Source organism: Podarcis erhardii, assembly GCF_964252035.2.
Source record: "Podarcis erhardii genome assembly, chromosome: 15".
Lineage (NCBI taxonomy): Eukaryota > Metazoa > Chordata > Lepidosauria > Squamata > Lacertidae > Podarcis > Podarcis erhardii.
The window spans coordinates 3,264,790-3,288,680 of NC_138505.1; the positions used below are offsets into that span (position 1 = coordinate 3,264,790).

Genomic DNA, 23,891 nt, shown 5'->3' on the forward strand with positions numbered 1-23,891 from the left:
ACCTTAGGGCATGTCCACCAGAGGTGAAAGAATGTTCCTTCATTTTCTTTACATTTCCAACATTTATTATCAGACGAATGGTATATTTTGGCAAGTTTAACTGGGGTCATGTACCATCTATATATCATTTTCATTACATTTTCCTTCAGAGCATTACATGCGGTGAAGTTCAGCCCAGTGGTCCACAACCTTTCCCAGTCCTCAAACATAATGTTATGCCCAATGTCCTGTGCCCATTTTATCATAGCCGATTTAACCATTTCGTCTTGTGTATTCCATTTTAACAGCAAGTTATACATTCTAGATAGTACCTTGGTCTTTGGTTCTAACAATTCTGTTTCTAACTTCGATTTCTCCACCTGGAACCCTAACTTTTTGTCATTTTTAAAAACTTCTTTAATCTGAGCATAATGTAACCAGTCTCGCACCTTATCCTTCATTTTCTCCAAACTCTGCAATTTCCAATTGTCTCCATCTTTTTCTAATATTTCCCAATATTTTGGCCATTTGGCCTCCATATTGGGTCTTTTTCGGGCCTTAGCCTCCAGAGGTGAAAGCCACCTTGGAGTTTTATTTTCCAATAAGTCTTTATATTTTGTCCAGACATTAAACACTGCTTTCCTGACAATATGGTTCTTAAAGGCCTTATTGATCTTAACTTTGTCATACCATAAGTATGCATGCCAACCAAAAGCATTGTTAAAACCTTCCAGGTCCAGTACGTCCGTGTCTTCGAGAAGTAGCCAGTCTTTTAGCCAGCAGAAAGCTGCGGCTTCATAGTACAACTTTAAGTCCGGCAGGGCAAAGCCCCCTCTTTCTTTCGCATCTGTTAATATCTTAAACTTAATTCTGGGCTTTTTGCCCTGCCAGACAAATTTAGATATATCTTTCTGCCACTTCCGGAAGCACTCCGTTTTGTCCACAATCTGTAATGTTTGAAACAAAAACAACATTTTTGGCAATACATTCATCTTAATAGCAGCAATTCGGCCTAACAAAGAAAGCTTCAATTTTGTCCAACTATCCAAGTCTCTCTTAATTTCAGACCAACATTTTTCATAGTTATCCTTGAATAGACTCAGATTTTTTGCTGTTATATTTACCCCTAGGTACTTTACCTTTTTAACCATAGTTAGTTCTGTTTCTCTCTGAAACCGTTCTGACTCTATGTCTGTCAAATTTTTTCCCAACACCTTGGTTTTCTGTTTGTTTAATTTAAATCCCGCCACCCGACCAAAGTCCTGAATCAATTGTAATACTCTTTTCGTACTAGATTCTGGCTCCTGCAGGGTCAAAACTAGGTCATCTGCAAAAGCTTTAACAGGTTAAGAACAATTTCAGGCTAAGAACGGACCTCCGGAACGAATTAAATACTTAACCCGAGGTACCACTGTATATACCACTATATATAAGGGTCTGGTGACTTCTGTTTCAGTGTATCTGAAGAAGCGTGTATACACACAAAAGCTCATACCAATAACAAACTTAGTTGGTCTCTAAGGTGCTACTGGAAGGAATTTTTTTTTATTTCCTGTACTGTTTCAGACATGTGGTTTATGTATTTATGTACGTGTTTGCCTTGTACATTTAATTTGAATATATATTTGAGACCTTAAATTCTTGTAACAATAGTAGTGTACAATACCCACAAATCAGTGCACAGTTAGGCATGCTTGTCCCATGGAAGGGAAGATTCACACTACACATCTGAGGCACGGTCAGTGCATATTTAAAACACATGACTTTCTCCAAGGTATCTTGGGTGCTGTCGTGTCCCTTTCACAGAGCTAGAATTCCTAAGACCCTTAAACTACAGTTCCCAAGATTACGGTATTTGGGGGAAGTCAAGTGCTTTAAATGTGTGTTAGGTGTGCTTTTAATGTGTGGTGTGGTTCTTCCCGAAATCATTAGGGAGCGAATGAAGGTGTACAAATCTGTATGGGATTATGACCAGTGCCTCATAGAGGCGTACACATATATTTAATTATGAGGCCATAGGGTTGCATCAAGACTTTAGTTGCAGTTAAGTTCCATTGAAATAAATGCAAAATGTTTGTTGCAGTTCATTCAGGTTCCGTTGATACAGTGTAACTAACATGGTCTGGATCCAAACCATTAGTTTTCAAAATACCAACAAGAAACCATCCTTTTTCAGTTGATTTATTCAGTTAATTTAATTGGTTAGATCATGGGTAGGCAAGCTAAGGCCTGGGGGCTGGGTCAGGCTTAATCAGCTTCTAAATCCGGCCCACGGATGGTCTGGGAATCAGCGTGTTTTTACATGAGTAGAATGTGTGCTTTTATTTAAAATACATCTCTGGGCTATTTGTGGGGCACAGGAATTTGTTCATTATTTTCTCCAAAATACAGTCCTGCCCCCCAAAAGGTCTGAGGGACAGTGGACTGGCCCCCTGCTGAAAAAGTATGCTGACCCCCGGGTTAGATTAATCCCCTGGGTTCCTTCCATCTCTACCATTCTATTATTCTAAGTTGGTGCCCATCAGTATCTCTGGTGGGAGTGTCAGATGCTGGGGGTGGTTGCTCGTGAGTAACCAGGCAGGACTCCGACCTGGCTTTTACAGGTTTCATTGTGCAAACTATCTACAGTGCAGATCTACCAAGTTCATGTCCGTCTTAGTCACTTGCAGAATCCAGGAGTGGCCCCTTCCGGCTTCTCCCCCAACATAAGAACTTCGGCACCCCAAGGCTCCTCCTCCCCTCCTTGCGTTTCACCCGTCTGCGTAAGCTGGGCGACGGAAGTGGCGTGCGTCCCTCCCGGCCAGCCTGGCCAGGTGAGGTGCTGGGGCTCTCAGCAGCATCCTTGAGCCCTTTCCTTCCAGCCCGGCCAGGTGAGGCACTGGGGCTCTCAGCAGCATCCTGGAGCCCTTTCCTTCTAGCCTGGCCAGGTGAGGCGCTGGGGCTCTCAGCAGCATCCTCGAGCCCTTTCCTTCTAGCCTGGCCAGGTGAGGCGCTGGGGCTCTCAGCAGCATCCTTGAGCCCTTTCCTTCCAGCCCGGCCAGGTGAGGCACTGGGGCTCTCAGCAGCATCCTGGAGCCCTTTCCTTCTAGCCCGGCCAGGTGAGGCGCTGGGGCTCTCAGCAGCATCCTGGAGCCCTTTCCTTCCAGCCCGGCCAGGTGAGGCGCTGGGGCTCTCAGCAGCATCCTGGAGCCCTTTCCTTCTAGCCCGGCCAGGTGAGGCGCTGGGGCTCTCAGCATCATCCTCAAGCCCTTTCCTTCCAGCCTGGCCAGGTGAGGTGCCTCACCTTGCCCGCTGCCGCCATGCAATTTCTGTTCTCATCCTGAAGCAAAGTTCTTAACCTGAGGTAATATTTCTGGGTTAGCAGAGTCTGTAACCTGAAGCGTCTGTAACCCGAGGTACCACTGTATTGTTATGAGTTCAGGGAACTCCTAGAATCTTGCACCCCTCGGAGCCTGGGGTGGCACACAACCATATGTTGTATTGAGGCAGAACTGGGCATCCGTTGCGCTTCTTGGCACAACTCACAACTTGGCTGCTTTCGCAACCCCTCCGGAGCCTGCCAGCGGTTGCTTTGCACCTGACATGCAAGCAAAATGGTGTTTTTTTAAAATTAAAAAAAACCTGCCCCGTTTGCCTGTTAGTTTCAAAACTGCCCTGTCAGCTCAGACATGCACTGGCTGGCGGGCTGCATTTTGCAACACCACCTCAAGCCAAGAGTTTTTGCTAAACTCCACTTGATTGCTTCCTTGCCTCTCCAGCCCAGGAACCCAAGATGTTTTTTTCCCCCCTGCCTTCTGAAACTAGAGTTGGATCTCATCCTAAACTGCGTCTCTGTGTGTGGGAAATAAACACCATCCAAGCCAGGGAACAAATCTGTCCTTTGTGGCTTACTGAAAGTGAGGGAAACTACTGGATTTTGACCCTGAATCCCTCCTCCCACTTCAGCCTCTCCTCTTTCCAGTTGCCTCCTCTAACAGCTTCTTTCACTCAACACTCCCCTTCTCCGCCCATTCAGCTGGTATATATAGCCCTTCAGAGCAGACCTCAGAGTCTGTGCGCCTCCTTTTTTGCTGCTGAATTCCTCAGAATCTGGAAAAAGGGAGAAGCAGAGGACTCCAGTTATGGGTAAGAGAATAACCACCTCTTTCTGCTTTTCACCCAGCTTTGTTTGTGATCTGTAGGAAAGCGGAGCTTGCCCTCCTCCTGATTCTTATGTAGCTTCTAGCTACATAAAAATCAGAGAACATGCTCCGGTTTTACGGTTTTTTGCTCTGCAATCCTGTACACACAACCCACAAGCCTCCAAGTTTACATCTTGGGGGGTTGAAAGTGTGTGTTTGTTTGTTGCTTTTCTTTTGCAGCTTAACCAGCCAAACTTGTGGGCGCTGGTATGGTTTCTATCGCAGGACCTTTCCATGATGTGGTCTCTGGTTTGGGTTGCAAGTTCATGCATGTTTCCTCGGGAGTAAAGCCTCGTGGAACTCCAGGAGAGGTTTGCTTTTAGGCAAACGTGCCCGTCTTAAGCGGACTGCGCAACTTTTATCCCCGCAGGGGCAGTCTGGAGAGTACATTCCATAGAAATCCATGGGGCTTCCAGGAAAATACGCTCTCCAAGTACAATATTTTATTATAAATACACAGCCTCATTATTTAATATGCTGATGACAGGACGTTAGCTGAAAGGCTAGCGATTACCTTAAAAGAACTGATTTGACTGGTTCAGCAGGTTTTGCTGGCATCCGTCTGTCTCGGGAGACAGTGGAAGAGTCACCATTGGGGCGAAGTCAAACCCTTGGAGAGTTACAGCGCTTGCTGCGGCTGTAGAGAACAATACAGGAGAGACATGTTTTATTGCAGCCGGGGCAGATAAAGGCACCCAGTTTTGCTGCTACAGGTGCACCACGGCTTTTTATTCTCTCTGCGCTCCTCCCAGGGGTCCTTCTCCTCTGGTCATTGCTGTCGATTCAGCAGGTTTACTCTTATGGATTCTAACCTCACAGATACAGAATCCGAGGCTTGAAAGAGACCCAAGCGTATCATGTAGCAGGTTTCCCCAAATCTGGGTCTCCAGATGTTTTTTCGGACTACAGTTCCTATCATCCCTGACCACTGGTCCTTCTAGCTAGGGATGGTGGGAGTTGTAGTACAAAAACAGTGGGAAACCCAAATGTGGGAAAAACTGTGGTCTAGACCGATCCACCAGAACCTATGACATTTTAAATTTGACATAAATGTGTGTGTGTATACACACACACACACACACACACACACACCCCTACAGACGTGTAGGTTAAATAAAACATGTTTCCTCAAAAATACGTTTTTTTGTTTTTGTTTTACTGAGGCTTACTTCCAAGTAAGTATGTTTAGGATTGAGCTTTAATATTTTTCATAGCCTGTGAGCAGTGATTTCACTTTGAAACCCCTGCCCAGTCCTCTGCATGTTTACGTGGAGATAAAGTTTCAATCTTTTTCAACAGAGTGTTCTCCTTTTTTGCTTCTATCTTGCATAGAGAGAACTATGGGCAAATCTGCATAAGTAGTGAGATTTTAGGGCCAGCAGATGAATTGAGCAAGGTGCCACTGGATATGGAGAGACAGGCCTTTTGAAAGTCCAAATACAAAATCTGGAAGATCTGGAAAGTGCAGACTGGTCATGCGCCATGATCTGTTTGTGCCCTGCTTTCCCAAAAGCCAGCCTAAAACACATAACAACACGATATAAAATTGTATACAGCAATATCAAAAGAGAATCAAACAATCTGAAAAGTGAATAAAAATGAGACAGTAAGTCTATAAACAATTCGCAGAATCACAACGGTGGAGGGGACCTTAAAGTTAACCTTGTCCAACCCCAGTCTGACTTTTTGATACTGGGAAAGATGGCAAAACAGGTTATAAAGTGATCAGTTTGTTCATGCTTGATTAGTAGGAGCAAGCATGGATTTCTTAGGAATAAATCCTGGCTGATTAATCTTGTCTCTCTCTTTTCAAAAATCAGGTTATTGTAGGAAATGCACCAATAATCTGATTCGTGTATTGTGGGAATGCTGTGGACATAATTTATCTTTGCCTCAGCAACGCATTTGACAAAGACCCCCATAATATTTTGTTTAGCAAACTGGCTAAATGTGGGCTAGATGACTGTGGTCATCAGTGCTTCTTCATCAAACTGGAGTAAGGTTTTCACTGGGAGCGCCACGCAGCTGTCCTGGGCCCAGTACTTGTTTTATAAAAATTGTTAGTGACTTAGATGAAAGGGTGAAGGGAATCTTTATCAAATCTGTGGATGACACAATGCTGGGAGGAGTAGTAGTGAATGCTGGGATAAAATTCTGGTATTACTGCACTTTGATAGAATGGAAATTCAGCAGTGGTAGATGCATTTAAAAAGGGATGCGGGTGGCACTGTGGGTTAAACCACAGAGCCTAGGACTTGCCGATCAGAAGGTCAGAGGTTCGAATCCCCGCGACGGGGTGAGCTCCTGTTGCTTGGTCCCTGCTCCTGCCAAGCAAGCAGTTCGAAAGCACGTCAAAGTGCAAGTAGATAAATAGGTACCACTCAGTGGTACCTCGGGTGGCGCTGTGGGTTAAACCACAGAGCCTAGGACTTGCCGATCAGAAGGTTGGCGGTTCGAATCCCTGCAATGGGGTGAGCTCCCATTGCTCAGTCCCTGCTCCTGCCAACCTAGCAGTTCCAAAGCACGTCAAAGTGCAAGTAGATAAATAGGTACCACTCTGGCGGGAAGGTAAATGGCGTTTCCGTGCGCTGCTCTGGTTCTCCAGAAGCGGCTTATTCATGCTGGCCACATGACCTGGAAGCTGTACGTCGGCTCTCTCAGCCAGTAAAGCGAGATGAGCTCCGCAACCCCAGAGTCAGTCACGACTGGACCTAATGGTCGGGGTCCCTTTACCTTAGATGCATTTAGGCAAAAACCAAGCAAACAAGTATACAATGGGAGATACCAGGCTTGGAAGCAGATTGTTGTTAGCCGCCCTGAGCCCGGCTTCGGCTGGGGAGGGCGGGGTATAAATAAAATTTATTTTTATTATTATTATTATTATAACATGTGAAAATGTTCTTGGGACTAATCAATCCCAAGCTGAGCCAGCCATGTAACACTGCAGCAAAAAAGGCAAATACCATTTTAAGCTGCACTGATAGAATCATAGTTTCCAAGGCACGGAAAGTAACCACTCCACTTTAGTCTGTTCGACTGGAGGGCTGTGTCATTTTATGGGCAATTAAAATATTTCCAAACTGAAAAGTGAGTTCCTGCAATTTGGATATATCGCTTTAGTTTATTGCCATGATAAGGCCATCTGACACCAGTCGTCTCCTCTTTGCCTTCTTTTGCTTAATCTGTTACTTATTAAATCAAATATACTGCTTTGGGACTTGTTCAGCCCAAATTCCAGTTGAGCCCAAATTCCGGCTCCACTGGCTTGCTGCAGAAAATTCAACTCAAAAAGTGTCTTTTACAGGACAGTTCTAGACATGCCTACTTTGAGTTCAGTCCCACTGAGTTCAATAGGGCTTACTTCCAGGTAAATGTGTGTAGGCTTGCAGCCTTAAAGACTTAAAGATAAGCCCAAAAATAAAATAAAAGCCTGTCTATTTTTTTGCAATAGATATGCAGCAGCTCATAAAACTCGATAAGCTGAGATGAAGCAAACACATTACAAGGGTTTTTATGTATCATAAAAAAAGCATTGACTGCACTAGGAAGTTTTGAAATGGATCCTGAAAAAACCCAAGCGGGAAAGAACGTTGTGAAATTTGGGGCAAAGTGTTGGCAGACCCAAGGCCAAAGCGATGGGCAGCTTATGCAGAGGCCACATTTATCCACTTCTTAGTCTCATGTTTAACTGTGACCAATGGCCATTAACCAAGACTTGTGGCTATCCACCATATTTTTTTTGCAACGAATTCCATGCATTAATTTGGTGTTGGGTGAAAAAAAATATCCGTCCTTTGTCTGTCCAGAATCTGCTGCAAGTTAATTTTGTAGACTTCTGGAGTCAGGTAGGTACCTTGGCAATCTCCTGGTGTAAACCTCTATTTAAGGCAGGATCTGAAATGAACTCTTCCAGCTTCTGCCTTCCGGAAGAAGGTACATACAGGGTTATAAAGACTAGGACTAGCCGCCTGAGAAACAGTTTCTACCCAAATGCAATTCTGATTTTAAACGCAGTATAAGGAGTCTCTATAGTATATTGTATTTTTAAATGGGGTTTCAGAGTTTTTAGGGGTTTTTGAATGTCTTATGTAGATTTTTCAATTTCATTGTTCTGTATGGGACAATGACAATAAAGATATCGTATTGTAAATGCAGATTCTCACAATGCTGGCCTCACTAAAGTAAAGGTAAAGGGACCCCTGACCACTAGGTGCAGTCGTGGCAGATTCTGGGGTTGCAGAGCTCATCTCGCTTTACTGGCCGAGGGAGCCGGCGTACAGCTTCCAGGTCATGTGGCCAGCATGACTAAGCCGCTTCTGGTGAACCAGAGCAGCGCACGGAAACGCCGTTTACCTTCCCGCTGGAGCGGCACCTATTTATCTACTTGCACTTTGAGGTGCTTTCGAACTGCTAGGTTGGCAGGAGCAGGGACCGAGCAACGGGAGCTCACCCCATCGCGGGATTCGAACCGCCAATCTTCTGATCGGCAAGTCCTAGGCTCTGTGGTTTAACCCACAGCGCCACCTCTGCTTAAATACCTCCCGATTCTAGTGCTATGGTGAGAAAGATAAAAGCTTTTCTCTGGATCCACTTCTCTCTCTCTCTCTCTCTCTCTCTCTCACACACACACACACACACACACACAAATATTTGAGTGCCTTCTAGAGTTCGCTGTCAAGTCACACAGCAACAGGTTTGGCCGCTGAACTAAAACATGGGTGCACCTTGCAACTTTTCCCAAGACAGATTGCAGCTTGCAGGAGTCCTGCAGCAGGGGCAGGACATTTTTGGAAAATGTTATCTTTGAATAGCTTCCCCACTCTAATCTCCAGATACTGTTTTGCTTCAACTACAACCCCCGCCCTGACCACTGGCCATGCTGGCTGGGGCTGATGGAGTTCGGAGGGCACCACGTTGGGGAAGGCTGGCCTCGGATGTTTTACAATGTCCCCAGGTCAGGCTCTTTGGGTCGGCGCCCGATCTCTTGCGTGTCAGCAGCTGCCTAAGAGGCTTAACAGGACACTCCTAAAAAATACAATTTAGAGTGTGGGGTGTGTTTTAGCACAAGTAGCTGTTGGGTGCCAAAAATTCCATTTTCACTCCAGTGCCAAGTTTGTCCATTCCAGAGCTTCATGTTGTTTACAACCATTTCTTGGATCTCAACCAACCTTAAAAGTGGAACTGCTGTGCGGATCTACCCCAGCTGTGAGCCCACAGCCCTACACTGGCAGCTTTCTCCAGAGTAGCCATGCAGAGAGCTAGCAAGAAGAACCTCGCTAGGTGAGGCCTGTTAACGGAGAAATCTGAGGGCTCCCTTGGGCAAAAAACAAGGACACCAGCCAGGAATACCAGAGCAAAACAGCAGCCAGTCGGCTTGGTCTTTATTGAAGACTGTCGCGACAGGACTCCCACCTGCCACAAGGTGGAACAAGATGGAAGCCCCAAACAAAAGAGAACCCAAACTTTTATTAGCTCCAGTTTGAAAGCAGGTCAAAGTGCTAGTAGATAAATAGGAACTGCTCCGGCAGGATGGTAAACGGTGTTTCCATGCGCTGCTCTGGTTCACCAGAAGCGACTTAGTCATGCTGGCCACATGACCCGGAAGCTATCTGTGGACAAACGCCGGCTCCCTCGGCCCATAGAGCGAGATGAGCGCGCAACCCCAGAGTCGGTCACGACTGGACCTAATGGTCAGGGGTACCTTTACCTTTTTAATCCCCATGTTACACCCCCCCCCAAACTGCATCACTCATACATCATGGTTACGTCATGAAAGGGGAGGTCTGGTGGCAGGAATCTGAGCATCCTGGACCCTGCCCCATGGTTCCCCTTGCCCTCCACCAAACACCCATCAAGTGTAACAAAAGAGATATTTACATTTCCCTGTTTCCCAGCCAAGTTAATCACACCCTTTTGTCTTCATCTGGGTTTGTTGTTTCTGGAATGGCTACCTGTCTGGCACTCAGGTCTCAGGATGCCAGGAATTATCACTCAGGCAGAGGGGCTGCTGAGTAGCTGAGCTCATGTGTCTATATGAATTTCTGAAGTTTTCCCAGTGAGCCGGTACACAGAGACATTTATCAGTGAATTCTTTCATTTGGTATCGTGCAGCAGAGGCCCTTTGATTTATAGGAAGAAACTGTGATGAAGTGTTTTGTGGGGACAAATCACAAAAGTCACAAAAGTGATGGTGCTGGTTTTGGTAGTGGGCTGCGTGTGCCTGATATCTGCTGGAGGGGCAACCCCCCCCCCAACCTATACATAAATTCCTGCAACAGGCCCAAGGGTCACTAATAGCCCAGTGTCCTCTTTCCCGCAATGGGATATTCCCAATGGCCAGCCCTTCCATTAGACAGTGTGAGGCAGCTGCCTCGGGTGGAAGATCCTCAGGGATGGGGTTGGATGAGAGCCAGTGTGGTGTAGTGGTTAAGAGCGGTAGTCTCGTAATCTGGGGAACCGGGTTCGCGTCTCCGCTCCTCCACCTGCAGCTGCTGGGTGACCTTGGGCCAGTCACACTTCTCTGAAGTCTCTCAGCCCCACTCACCTCACAGAGTGTTTGTTGTGGGGGAGGAAGGGAAAGGAGAATGTTAGCCGCTTTGAGACTCCTGAAGGGGAGTGAAAGGCGGGATATCAAATCCAAACTCTTCTTCTTCTTCTTCAAGGGCTCCCTCATACTTACTGAGCAACCTCATCTAGTGCTTTGGCTTAGAATCACAGAGTTGCAACCTTTGCATTATCAGCACCATTCTCTAACCAACTATCCAGCTACAGATAGGTAGCCGTGTTGGTCTGCCATAGTCAAAACAAAATAAAAAAATTCCTTCCAGTAGCACCTTAAAGACCAACCAAGTTAGTTCTTGGTATGAGCTTTCGTGTGCATGCACAGGTATCTGAAGAAGTGTGCATGCACACGAAAGCTCATACCAAGAACTAACTTAGTTGGTCTTTAAGGTGCTACTGGAAGGAATTTTTTTTATTTTGTTTCAACTATCCAGCCTTAGCATTGAAGGAAGTTTCCGCTGCCAGGCTTGTGCATGCGCAAAGGGGGGAATGGACCTATTTGATACAAACTTTGGAGGATCCTAATTGCTATAGTCCTGAGGGCTAGAAACATGTGTTGTAAACAAAAATTGCCCTTTCCCCTTATGGGGTACCCAAGAGCCCATATAGAATCCTTACATAGGTTCCCTATTGGTAGGAGAAAAGAACAGAGGCCAACCAGAGAATATCGAGAAGCAAAGCAGCTAGTAAGCCTGATCTTTATTGATCTGTTGCAACAGGGTCCTCACTCCCCACATGAAGGAGGGAGGAGGAACCCCGAACAATGACGCGCAAAGCCTTATATGGACTTTTGAAATTGCCACCCTGTAGATGAAGACCGAGGGACACGGGTGGAGCTGTGGGTTAAACCAGAGAGGCCCGGCCAGATGGGCGGGGCATAAGTAATAAATTATTATTATTATTAATTCTAATTTTAAAAGAAAGAAAGTTAAGGTGTGCAGGAAGTTGAATTCTGCATGGGGAGTCATTCTTTACTCTCTGCAGTCCCCTGTCCCAAGATAGCAAACTAAAGACATTCAATCATTATGTTATTAACACTCGATTGGGAGCCGCCCAGAGCGGCTGGGGAGACTCAGCCAGATAGGCAGGGTATAAATAATAAATTATTATTATTATTATTATTATTATTATTATTATTATTATTATTATTAAATCAAAAAGTCTGGGAATCTATCCAGGAAAGGCATCTTTTGGGAGCAGCAAAACTGTCACCTGCTGATCTTTCAACCATTTCAATTTGCAGCAAAATGCGGAGATTGCGGCCCTGGATACAAAACACCTTTGGACGCTATGAAAGGTAAGGGGCCAGGGTCTTTGTGGCCACTTTTTATTTTTATTACAAGCATGCCTGCATCTTGCCAACTTTCCAAGGAGTTCAGAGCAAGCTTGCGTACCCGAACAGCACAAGGGGACCCACAATTTATTTTTTTGCCAGTCCCAATTGCTGGCTACTGTTTGTGTTTGCCAACAACCCTGTACTAGGGGAAAAACCAGTGCCTTGTCTGTGTCATCGTACTGGGATTTGAAGGTAGTGCTTTCTCTACTTCCCCACTGCTTTTTCCTTTTGTGTAGTTCCTGTTCTAGGTTGTAAGTCTGTGGGCTGGGATTCCCTTGTTTATAACTTGTGTGCAGCTTAGTAACGGCTTCTAAACGAGAAACAAGAGCATGGTGAAATCCAATCTACCCACTGGCCCACTGAGTTCTGTAATGTTTATACGCTGATTGCCAGTGGCTCTCCAGCGATGCAGCCGGTGATCTTTCTCTTTCTTATATATATATATATAGTATTTTTATTGATACTTGTACAAAATACATACCTATCACAAAAATATAATACACTGAAATATGTAAAAAAGAACAGAGGCAGGAAGAATATGATGAAGAAAGGAAGGAAGGAAGGAAGGAAGGAAGGAGGGAAGGAAAGAAAAGCATGGGAAAAGAGAAAAGAAAAAAAATATATAAAAAGATTTCTAGTTTTCTGTCCTTCACCTAAACATATTATTCGCTCATTCTGTCGTCTATAAACCAGTACTTTTTCCATCTTCGGATCCAGATATTACAAGTTCATTTTCTCTTTCATGCAAAAAGTCCATAAGAAGTTTCCAGTCGTGAGTAAATGTCAATAATGATTTTTTCTCTAATTAAACACATTACCTTTGCCATCTCAGCCAAGTCCAATAGTTTTATCAGCCATTCATCTATAGTGGGTAGGGCTGTATCTTTCCATCTTTGTACATATAACAATCTCGCCTCTGTAATCTTACATTGGAGTGAACTTCCATCGTCCTTTTGCAGTTGTGTCTCCATTAAGCCTCAAATAAAGAGTTTTGGCTTCAATTGAATACTAAGCTTTAAAATCTACTGCATCCATGTATTTGTATCCTTTTCCTCCTCCATTTTACATGTCCACCAAGCATGATAAAATGTCCCTTTGCGTTCTGGGCATTTCCATTAAACATTTGAAACACCTTTATACATTCTAAATAGTTTAAAAAGGTAAAGGTATCCCTGATCGTTAGGTCCAGTCATGGACGACTCTGGGGTTGCGGCGCTCATCTCGCTTTACTGGCCGAGGGAACCGGCGTACAGCTTCCGGGTCATGTGGCCAGCATGACTAAGCCGCTTCTGGTGAACCAGAGCAGCGCACGGAAACACCGTTTACCTTCCTGCCAAAGCGGTACCTGTTTATCTACTTGCACTTTGACGTGCTTTCAAACTGCTAGGTGGGCAGGAGCTGGGACCGAACAATGGGAGCTCACCCCGTCACGGGGATTCGAACCGCCGACCTTCTGATCGGCAAGCTCTGTGGTTTAGACCACAGCGCCACCCACATCCCTCTAAATCATGGGTAGACAGCCTAAGGCTCGGGGGCCGGATCTGGCCCAGTCGCCGTCTAAATCTGGCCCACGGACGGTCCGGGAATCAGCGTGTTTTTACATGAGTAGAATATGTCCTTTTATTTAACATACATCTCTGAGTTATTTGTGGGGCATAGGAATTTGTTCATTTTCCCCCTTCAAAATATAGTCCAGCCTCCCACAAGGTCTGAGGGACAGGGAACCGGCTCTCTGCTGAAAAGGTTTGCTGACCCCTGCTCTAAATAGTTTATTGGGAGTTAAATACCATTGGTCAGCCAGGAGACCTACCTGCAGACTTTCTGAGACTCCAGATTCCTGGGACTCATGCATTGTAAAACAAGCACTGTACCACTGAAGTGGTCATGCTGATCAGATTGCCTCTGAAGCCATGCACAGCTTAGGAAGGACAAAGGAAGCTTCCTTGTTCCATCTAACTCAGTGCCAGTGTGGTGTAGTGGTTAAGAGCAGTGGACTCATAATCTGGGGAACCGGGTTCGCGTCTCCGCTCCTCCACCTGCAGCTGCTGGGTGACCTTGGGCCAGTCACAATTCTTTGAAGTCTCTCAGCCCCACTCACCTCACAGAGTGTTTGTTGTGGGGCAGGAAGGGAAAGGAGAATGTTAGCCGCTTTGAGACTCCTTAAAGGGAGTGATAAAGTGGGATATCCAGCGGCGTAGCGTGGGTTGTCAGCACCTGGGGCAAGGCAAATAATTTGCGCCCCTAACCCCTAACCTGCCGCCGCTGCCAGCTTCTTCTTGCTGCTGCCTGGGCTGGGGTATTTACGGTAAGGTAGCCACGGCGGCGTTTCAGGTGATCTGAGGCGAGTTGCCCCTGGCGCTGCCGCCCAAACGACACCGCTTGCCCGGAGGAGGAGGAGGGCAGAGAGGCGAGGAAAATGCAACATGGCCCAGCAGCTGCAGCATCGGCAGCGGGGCTGTGAGGAGGGGCTGCCTGGCACGCCCTCCGTGGCCCTGATGCGTGGGGACCGTGGCGAGCGCTGAGAGCCGCTGCCTGCCGGACGCCTTCAGCCCGGACGCGCGCACAGCTCGTCGGTTCTGCGAGACATGGGGCTCTGCTACAGCCTGCGCCCGAGGCTCTTCGGCGACTCCGGAGGTGGCGAGCGCGCCCCCCCCCCAGATGTTGCGCCCGGTACGGCTGCCCCCCCCGCACCCCCCACGCTACGCCACTGGGGATATCAAATCCAAATCCAAACTCAGTGTTGTCCACACTGACTGGCAGTGGCTCTTCAGAGTGCCAGGCATGGGACATTCCCAGCGCTACCTGGATGTGCCAGGTTTTGAATCCGGGTTTTGAACTACGGCCCTGCCCTCTCTTGGGACTGGTTGCTTACGAATGTTTCAGTTTTCATTTTTGCGCATTAAAGAAATTTAATGAAATTTGCACACCCCCTCCCAAGGTTTCCTGAACTGCAGTTGCAGCCTCCATCGGGGGGGGGGGGGACTGTGTCCTAACACTTAGCAATAATAAGGAAATGCTTTCAAGCTAAAGAAACTCCCTCTTTCATTTTTCATCCACATCTGGGCACTGGGCTGTGGATTATGAGGGTATCATTGCCACGGCTACAAATGTATCTGAAATTATCCTGGACTGCTCTCCTCTTCAGTCTTCAGGCCTTCATACCCACCAGTAGGTGATATGTTAAAAGAAATACAGACGTTTTCATGTAGGTTTTCATGCCACTCCCCCACCAATATATTTTTATTGGGTTTTACAGTACCAATTTGAATTCAAACATTATACACCAACATCACCATTTAGGATTCTCTGAATCTTATGACCCTCCTCCGCCTTTCCATTGTTACCATTTTCAATCTTTTTTTCCAACTGCCTTCCTTATTTTCTCTATTTTTTAAAAAAACAAATAAACCATTTTTACCATAATTCTTCATATATTACAAGCATTACTCAAATCCTGCCAAAGTGTTTAGTTGTTTACAGTGTTCTCTTAAATACATTGTGAATTTTCCCCATTCCTTCTTAAAATTCTTCTCTTCCTGGTTTTTGATTTTCCCAGTCAATTTTGCCATTTCGGGGTAGTCCATCTCCATCAGCCATTTGTCTCTGGTCAGAACTTTTTCTTCTTTCCATCTCTGGGCCAGTAGAATTTGCGCTGCTGTCGTCGGATACATGAATAGTCGTTTCTGCTCCTTTGGGATCTCTGCACCTAAAATATGTAGTAGAAAAGCCTCTGGTTTTTCCCTAAATGTTATTTGGGAAATAAAAGGACTGCCAAATTTAATCATGTTTGATTGGTTAGATAGACTGAAAAACATTTTGATTGGCTAAAAAGTCCCCCCCGCCTTAATTCAACAGCAAGTGTTTGAAATATGACTATTATTATTATTTTTTTAAAACCAGGTGCTTACAAGACCTTCAGATAGCATTGTCTTATGTTATGGGTTGCGGGAGGAACACCTCTTCATAAGATGGTCAAGTCAAGTAACCTTTATTGGCATCACATAAGAACATTCAGAATACATTTAAAATAGATAGGCCAGTTCAATCTCATCGCCACTTCAACAGTACAGTCATTTGCCAAAGGGAAGAAGAGGCGATCAATCTATTTAATTTCTGTGGGTCTCCAGCAAGGGCAGGATCCTGTAGCGTACTTCGGCGACAAAAAAATCAAATAGAGGAACTTAGCTACTGTCTGGGTGAGCTCCTGGTCTCTTCCCTGTAATAAGAAGCGCATAACCTCCGTCTCTGGTTTCCATAACAAAATAAAAAAATTCCTTCCAGTAGCACCTTAAAGACCAACTAACTTAGTTGGTCTTTAAGGTGCTACTGGAAGGAATTTTTTTATTTTGTTTTGACTATGGCAGACCAACACGGCTACCTATCTGTATCTGGTTTCCATGTTGGAATACACAGATGGTCTAGAAATTGTTGGCGGAAATCATCATACATTTTACATTTAAGGGCCATGTGAGCTAGAGTTTCCACCAGGTGGGCATCGCATGGGCAGATCCTATCTCCTTCTGCAAGCCTACCCCAAAGGAGGTTAGAAGGATTAGAATTGAATCATAAGATGGTGTTCCCACCTGTGAGAGAGGAGGGATGCCTAATTCGCCCCCCAGTGTGTGAGTGAAGATGGAAGACCTCTTAGAGGAGGCATGAGGAGAGATGCGGTACCTTGTCTCAAATAGCATTAGAAAGGGCATTCCGTCCCCATGAGGGAGAGAGAATGCCTCTTTTCAGATGATACTAGACGAAGATCTCCATCCTGTGTGTGAAAAAAGAGTACCTCTTTTTATTTTTATTTTTTATAAAATATTTATTAAGGTTTTACAAAAAAGCACATACATACATACAGCATAGAAAAAGAAAACAGACATAGCAAACATACACAAAAAGTAAACAAAAAATACACAATAAAACATCAAAAAAGATAATAAAAAACATAAAAAAGAAAAAAATCCAATTTTTAACTTTATACTTATTTAGCCCTGTTCCTTGACTTCCTCACATCTCCCTTTTTTGTGTTCCCATTTGCCCTATCAAGTTCAACAAATCCTTGCCCTCTTTCAATTCTCATTGTTAATTATATAAATTGACCTATTATATCTCCACTCTTTCTTCTCTTTTTGATTCGTTCTTACATATTCCTTACAGCTTAGTCACTTATACCATGTTATTTAAATTTGACATAATATAGTTCTAATCTTTCACCCTTTTCTTAATTCATTTTTACATGCTCTTTCTAACTTTGTCACTAATGCCATATTGTTTTTATGTCCAACATCATTTTAACATTCATAAATTTTACAATGTTTCTGCAAGTAGTCTTTGAACTTCTTCCAAGAGTACCTCTTTTTAATGAGGTACAAGAAGGGGAGGAATGGCGCAAGATGAGGCTTTACCTTCTTACCTGCCTCTTCCCAAACTACCCCTGTTGTAACTGCCTTTGCTTCCATTGGTGATAACCATCTGGGGGTTTTACTTTCTAATAAATCCTTATATCTAATCCAAACATTATACAGCGCCTTTCTGACAATATGGTTTTTGAAACTCTTGTGTACTTTTACCTTGTCATACCATAAATACGCATGCCAACCAAAATTATTGTCATATCCTTCTAGATCCAAGATATCTGTGTCCTCAAGAAGTAGCCATGGTTTCAGCCAGCAGAAAGCTGCTGCCTCGTAGTAAAGCCTTAAGTCCGGCAGGGCAAAACCCCCTCTATCTTTCACGTCTGTTAAAATCTTAAATTTAATTCTTGGCTTTTTGCCCTGCCAGACAAATTTAGAAATATCTTTTTGCCATCTTCTGAGGCACTCCACCTTGTCTAGAATTTGTAATGTTTGAAACAAAAACAGCACTCTTGGCAATACATTCATTTTAATAACAGCAATACGGCCTAGCAAGGAAAGTTTCAGCCTCGACCATGTGTCTAGATCTTTTTTAACTTCTGTCCAACATTTTTCATAATTGTCCTTAAATAAATTAATATTTTTTGATGTTACATCCACCCCCAGATATTTCACTTTCTTTACTATTTCCAAACCAGTTACACTCTGGAATCTATCTTTCTCTTCCAATGTCAAATTTTTTCCCAACACTTTCGTTTTTTGCTTATTCAGTTTAAACCCTGCCACTTGACCAAAAACTTCAATTAGTTCTAATACTCTTTTAGTACTCTCATCTGGCTGTTGCAGTGTTAACACCAGATCATCTGCATATACCCTTAATTTATAGAATTTCACTCCGACCTGAATCCCTTTAACCAGCGGGTCCGCTCGAATCATATTTAATAAAACCTCCAGGACCGATATAAAAAGAAGGGGGGATATCGGGCATCCCTGTCGTGTCCCTTTTTCTATTGAGATTTCGTCCATAACCATACCATTCACTATCAGTTTAGCTTTTTGTTCAGAATATATCGCACCAATACCGTTTTCAAATCCCTGGCCTACCCCCATCCCATGGAGATTCTTCCTCATAAAACTCCAACAAATATTGTCAAAGGCTTTCTCCGCGTCCACAAAGAAATCATCATACATTTTACATTTAAGGGCCATGTGAGCTAGAGTTTCCACCAGGTGGGCATCGCATGGGCAGATCCTATCTCCTTCTGCAAGCCTACCCCAAAGGAGGTTAGAAGGATTAGAATTGAATCATAAGATGGTGTTCCCACCTGTGAGAGAGGAGGGATGCCTAATTCGCCCCCCAGTGTGTGAGTGAAGATGGAAGACCTCTTAGAGGAGGCATGAGGAGAGATGCGGTACCTTGTCTCAAATAGCATTAGAAAGGGCATTCCGTCCCCATGAGGGAGAGAGAATGCCTCTTTTCAGATGATACTAGACGAAGATCTCCATCCTGTGTGTGAAAAAAGAGTACCTCTTTTTATTTTTATTTTTTATAAAATATTTATTAAGGTTTTACAAAAAAGCACATACATACATACAGCATAGAAAAAGAAAACAGACATAGCAAACATACACAAAAAGTAAACAAAAAATACACAATAAAACATCAAAAAAGATAATAAAAAACATAAAAAAGAAAAAAATCCAATTTTTAACTTTATACTTATTTAGCCCTGTTCCTTGACTTCCTCACATCTCCCTTTTTTGTGTTCCCATTTGCCCTATCAAGTTCAACAAATCCTTGCCCTCTTTCAATTCTCATTGTTAATTATATAAATTGACCTATTATATCTCCACTCTTTCTTCTCTTTTTGATTCGTTCTTACATATTCCTTACAGCTTAGTCACTTATACCATGTTATTTAAATTTGACATAATATAGTTCTAATCTTTCACCCTTTTCTTAATTCATTTTTACATGCTCTTTCTAACTTTGTCACTAATGCCATATTGTTTTTATGTCCAACATCATTTTAACATTCATAAATTTTACAATGTTTCTGCAAGTAGTCTTTGAACTTCTTCCAAGAGTACCTCTTTTTAATGAGGTACAAGAAGGGGAGGAATGGCGCAAGATGAGGCTTTACCTTCTTACCTGCCTCTTCCCAAACTACCCCTGTTGTGATGAATACAGTGGCACCTCGGGTTACAGACGCTTCAGGTTACAGACTCCACTAACCCAGAAATAGTACCTCGGGTTAAGAACTTTGCTTCGGGATGAGAACAGAAATCGTGCTCTGGCGGCAGTGGGAGGCCCCATTGTCTAAAGTGGTGCCTCAGGTTAAGAACAGTTTCAGGTTAAGAACGGACCTCTGGAACGAATTAAGTTCTTAACCGGAGGTACCACTGTACCTACATCACCAAAAAGCAATGTTTCTTTCCTTCTTCCTTTCAGAACTATTTCTCCCCCATGAGCAAATTCATGCATAAATTCATAAATGAAGCTTTTAAAAAATTGGCCTCATTTCATGGCAAATCAGGGATAGCCGGCTTGTGGCTCGCACGTGGGATTTGCCCCCTCAGGCGATATTATCTCACGTCGTTCCCCCACTCCTTTGACCTTGCCAAAGTCTAACGGAAGTCTTGCCCCCTGTTTCATTCATGAGCAAAGCAGAGATGTTCCAAGAAAGACACTGTTTGCATTGTTCGTCACATCCAAACGCAGCAGTGAAAGGGTGAGCTTTTGTCCTTTCCTCATCTGGCTCCCCTTAATATCAGTGTAATAAACAAAAAATCTGCCCTTATTCCCTTATGGGGGACACAAGAGCCCTTATAGACTCCTTTGCAGGTTCTCCATCGGTCGGAGGAAAAAACAGAGGCCAACCAGAGAATACTGAGAAGCAAAGCAGCTAGTAAGCCTGATCTTTATTGAACTGTTGCAACAGGGTGCTCCCCTCACACGCAGGAAAGGAGGAGGACCCCGAACCAAGGTGTTTCCGCCCTTATATAGACTTTTGGAATTGCCCACCCTGGAGTCCAAGACCACCCCCAGAAACATCATACATACACCACAGAAAGGGTGGTCTACAGCAGAAATCTGAGTGCGTTGTTTACCTCCTGTCTGGCAGGTTACCTGTTAATGCTCACTTGATTGGATTACCTGGGGAGCCTGGCCAGTCTTTTGTAATGATAAATACTTAGTTCCTGAGCCAGGTCACAGGCTCACCCTATTCAAACACAGACATACCCTTAAGACAGGATTTGGGAAGGAAAAGGCAATGGGGAGGCTCCTCCATTTGACCTTGCAGCAAAAACACCTGGTCAGCCTGGGAGTCAAAATAGCTCTGTGGCTGCTCTCCTGTGCAGCTTCAGACATGTGGCCTATATATCTATGTACGTGTTTGCTTGGTACATTTATGAACTTTTATTATATACATAAGACCGTAATTGATTTATTTCACCAGTGTGTTTGCTTCCCTTTCCCCCCACTCCCAGTGGCTCATACAAGGTTTTTTGCTTTTGGACAGGCCCCCGGGAAGAGATTGTATACCTGCCCTGCATCTATAGGAACACCGGAATAAAGAAACCAGACTACCTGGCCACGGTGGATGTGGACCCCAAATCTCCAACCTATTGCCAAGTAAGTATCTTTCAGCGTGCGAAGGCTGGTCCCGCAACAAGGCTTGGCATGCGCCGATATCTTCAGGGTTATATTGCTCCACAATTGTGTGAGAAGTCCTGTTTGCTTTCCAAGGATAATTCTAAGTCGTATCTCGTAAAAGAAAACCAAAAGACACCCTGACATATCCCCATAGCATAACCCCACCCTAAAAACACTTTTAAAAGTGCAAACATCGCAATCCGCCTCATTCAGGCTGTTGCAGAGGTCATCTGTGACTCTGCTCGCTTTAAAACCGGAGAGTCCATTCTTGCAGAACAAAAGTGGGGGTGTGGTGGTTTTTCCAAAGACTTCCCCGTTCATTCTCAAGCGGTTCAGATTGCTAAATCTTTTGTTGGCTTTTGTATACTTAGCCACACACTTTGTGGGGCAGTTGATCTGGTCCAGCAAGATATCTTGTCAAAGCTTGTTAATTTTATTTTATTCCATATTTTCAAAAACCTTAAATTGTAAATAAATGTTGCAAGTTGCCACATCGGTGTATGAGAGGGGTGCGGGTGGGGGAACCTCAGAGTGATAGTTGTGTTTAAATATCTTTTTTAAAAAACTTTTTAATTTTTTTTTACCAATCACCAAAACACAAACAGTGAAACCCCCCCAGGCGGCTGATACATTGGGTATACAATATTCAATAATATTCAATAATAATATATTCAAATTAACCACATGTACACTTCTGTATACCTTAACACTCCTCCTTCCACAAAGTTTATTTAACTTTTAACATTTTAATTGCCCCAAATTGTTCAAACCTACTCAAATAATTCAGTATCTTCTCAAACCAATCCTCCTCTTTCTCACTGACCTTAAACCCTTTCATTCTGTGTATCTTCACAGTTAGGTATTCTAAAATTATATTATTCAGTTTTTTTCCTCCATTGGTTCACCTCTAACTCTTCTGCATTTTTCCAGTTACTCGCTATATCCTGTCTGGCTGCAATTACCATAAGTTTTACCCATTTGCAAATGCAGTTGTGTTTAAAGTTCTAAACAACTAAGCGTCCAGATATCTGAGAGACCACCTCTCCCTCCTTCCCTACAGACACTCTCAGGTGTTAAGATCGACAGAGGAGACCCTTTTGGGAGTTCTGCCACCCTCAGAAGTATAGGGAATAGCGGCCCAAGAGAGGGCATTCTTTGCAGCAGCCCCTAAATGGTGGTGGCTCCCTCTCTGCCTCAAAATCTTCATGGTACAGCTTTCACCGTACGCCAAAGGCACACCTCTTTACACCTGAGATCTATTTTTATTTAACAAAATTGTATACGCCTCTAAGCAGTCTACAAGAAATGTTGTGAATATCAACAAAATCAGTTATGAGCAAATACCGTATTTTTCGCCCTATAGGACGCACTTTTTCCCTTCCCAAAATGAGGGGAAATGTGTGTGCGTCCTATGGGGCGAATGCAGGCTTTCGCTGAAGCCTGGAGAGCCCCACTGCCAGCCCCACAAACCCGATGTGGTTTGGAGGCTGACGGCGGGGAGACGCGTGCTTTTCCCCGCCGCCAGCCCTGCAAGCTCGGGGGACAGCACGCAGCTTCGGGATTGCTCTGGGACCCGTTCTGGGGGCTGGGGAAGGGGGAAGCGCTGGCCTCCAAGGCTTGCGAAGAGCTGCCTGTTCTAGGGGCTGGGGTGGGGGAAGCTCGGACTTCCTCCGCCCTAGCCCCGTGCCTGGGGGGGAAAAATAATTTTTTCCCTTTATTCCCCCCCTTTATTCACCGGTGCGTCCTATAGGGAAAAAAATACGGTAATTAAAAACATGTAAAAGATAATTAAAATTAAGCAGTTACAGATTAAAGATCAACATGTTGGGATTGTTGTTGTTGTTGTTTAGTCATTTAGTCGTGTCCGACTCTTCGTGACCCCCTGGACCAGAGCACGCCAGGCACTTCTGTCTTCCACTGCCTCCCGCAGTTTGGTCAAACTCATGCTGGTAGCTTCGAGAACACTGTCCCACCATCTCGTCCTCTGTCGTCCCCTTCTCCTTGTGCCCTCCATCTTTCCCAACATCAGGGTCTTTTCCAGGGAGTCTTCTCTTCTCATGAGGTGGCCAAAGTCTTTTAGCCTCAGCTTCACGATCTGTCCTTCCCATGAGCACTCAGGGCTGGTTTCCTTCAGAATGGAGAGGTTGGATCTTCTTGCAGTCCATGGGACTCTCAAGAGTCTCCTCCAGCACCAGAATTCAAAAGCATCCATTCTCTGGCGATCAGCATTCTTTATGGTCCAGCTCTCACTTATTATTATTATTATTATTAATTTCATAGGTCATCCATCGCCTGCCCATGCCAAATGTCAACGATGAGCTCCACCACACTGGGTGGAACTCCTGCAGCAGCTGTTTTGGGGATACTACCAAAAAGCGAAACAGGCTCATCCTTCCCAGCTTGATCTCTTCCAGGATTTATGTGGTTGATACAGGCACTGACCCACGAGCTCCACGCCTCCATAAGGTACAGGCTTTTCTGGGGCTCACCAGAAACCACGCCCTCCGTTTTGCAAGTTCCTTTGTTGCTCAATGAATCAGAAGCCCTACCAGAGTGGCTCACAGTGGGTCTTCGCTGTAGTATTTACAAGGCCATCAGCATTGAGGATTCTTTGCAGCAGAACTAGTCCCTTACAAAATAGGTAATAATGTTAGCACTATGGATGGGGGAGGGACGTGGGGGGCACTGTGGGTTAAACCACAGAGCCTAGGGCTTGCCAATCGGAAGGTTGGCGGTTTGAATCCCCGTGAGGGGGTGAGCTCCCATTGCTCGGTCCCTGCTCCTGCCCACCTAGCAGTTCGAAAGCACGTCAAAGTGCAAGTAGA

At 44.6% G+C, this 23,891-nt stretch overlaps 1 protein-coding gene across 1 annotated transcript in view; it reads left to right on the forward strand.

Moving 5' to 3' along the window:
* The first annotated feature begins 3,767 nt into the window (after positions 1 to 3,767).
* The window catches only part of LOC309329902 (methanethiol oxidase-like), a 39,057-nt gene continuing 18,933 nt past the window's right edge, over positions 3,768 to 23,891 (forward strand). The window contains exons 1-4 of the mRNA XM_081841118.1: positions 3,768 to 4,104; positions 11,965 to 12,018; positions 20,933 to 21,045; positions 23,347 to 23,532. Coding sequence (XP_081697244.1) covers positions 4,101 to 4,104; positions 11,965 to 12,018; positions 20,933 to 21,045; positions 23,347 to 23,532 — 357 coding nt within the window. The 5' untranslated portion in view covers positions 3,768 to 4,100. The remainder of the gene's footprint in view (positions 4,105 to 11,964; positions 12,019 to 20,932; positions 21,046 to 23,346; positions 23,533 to 23,891) is intronic.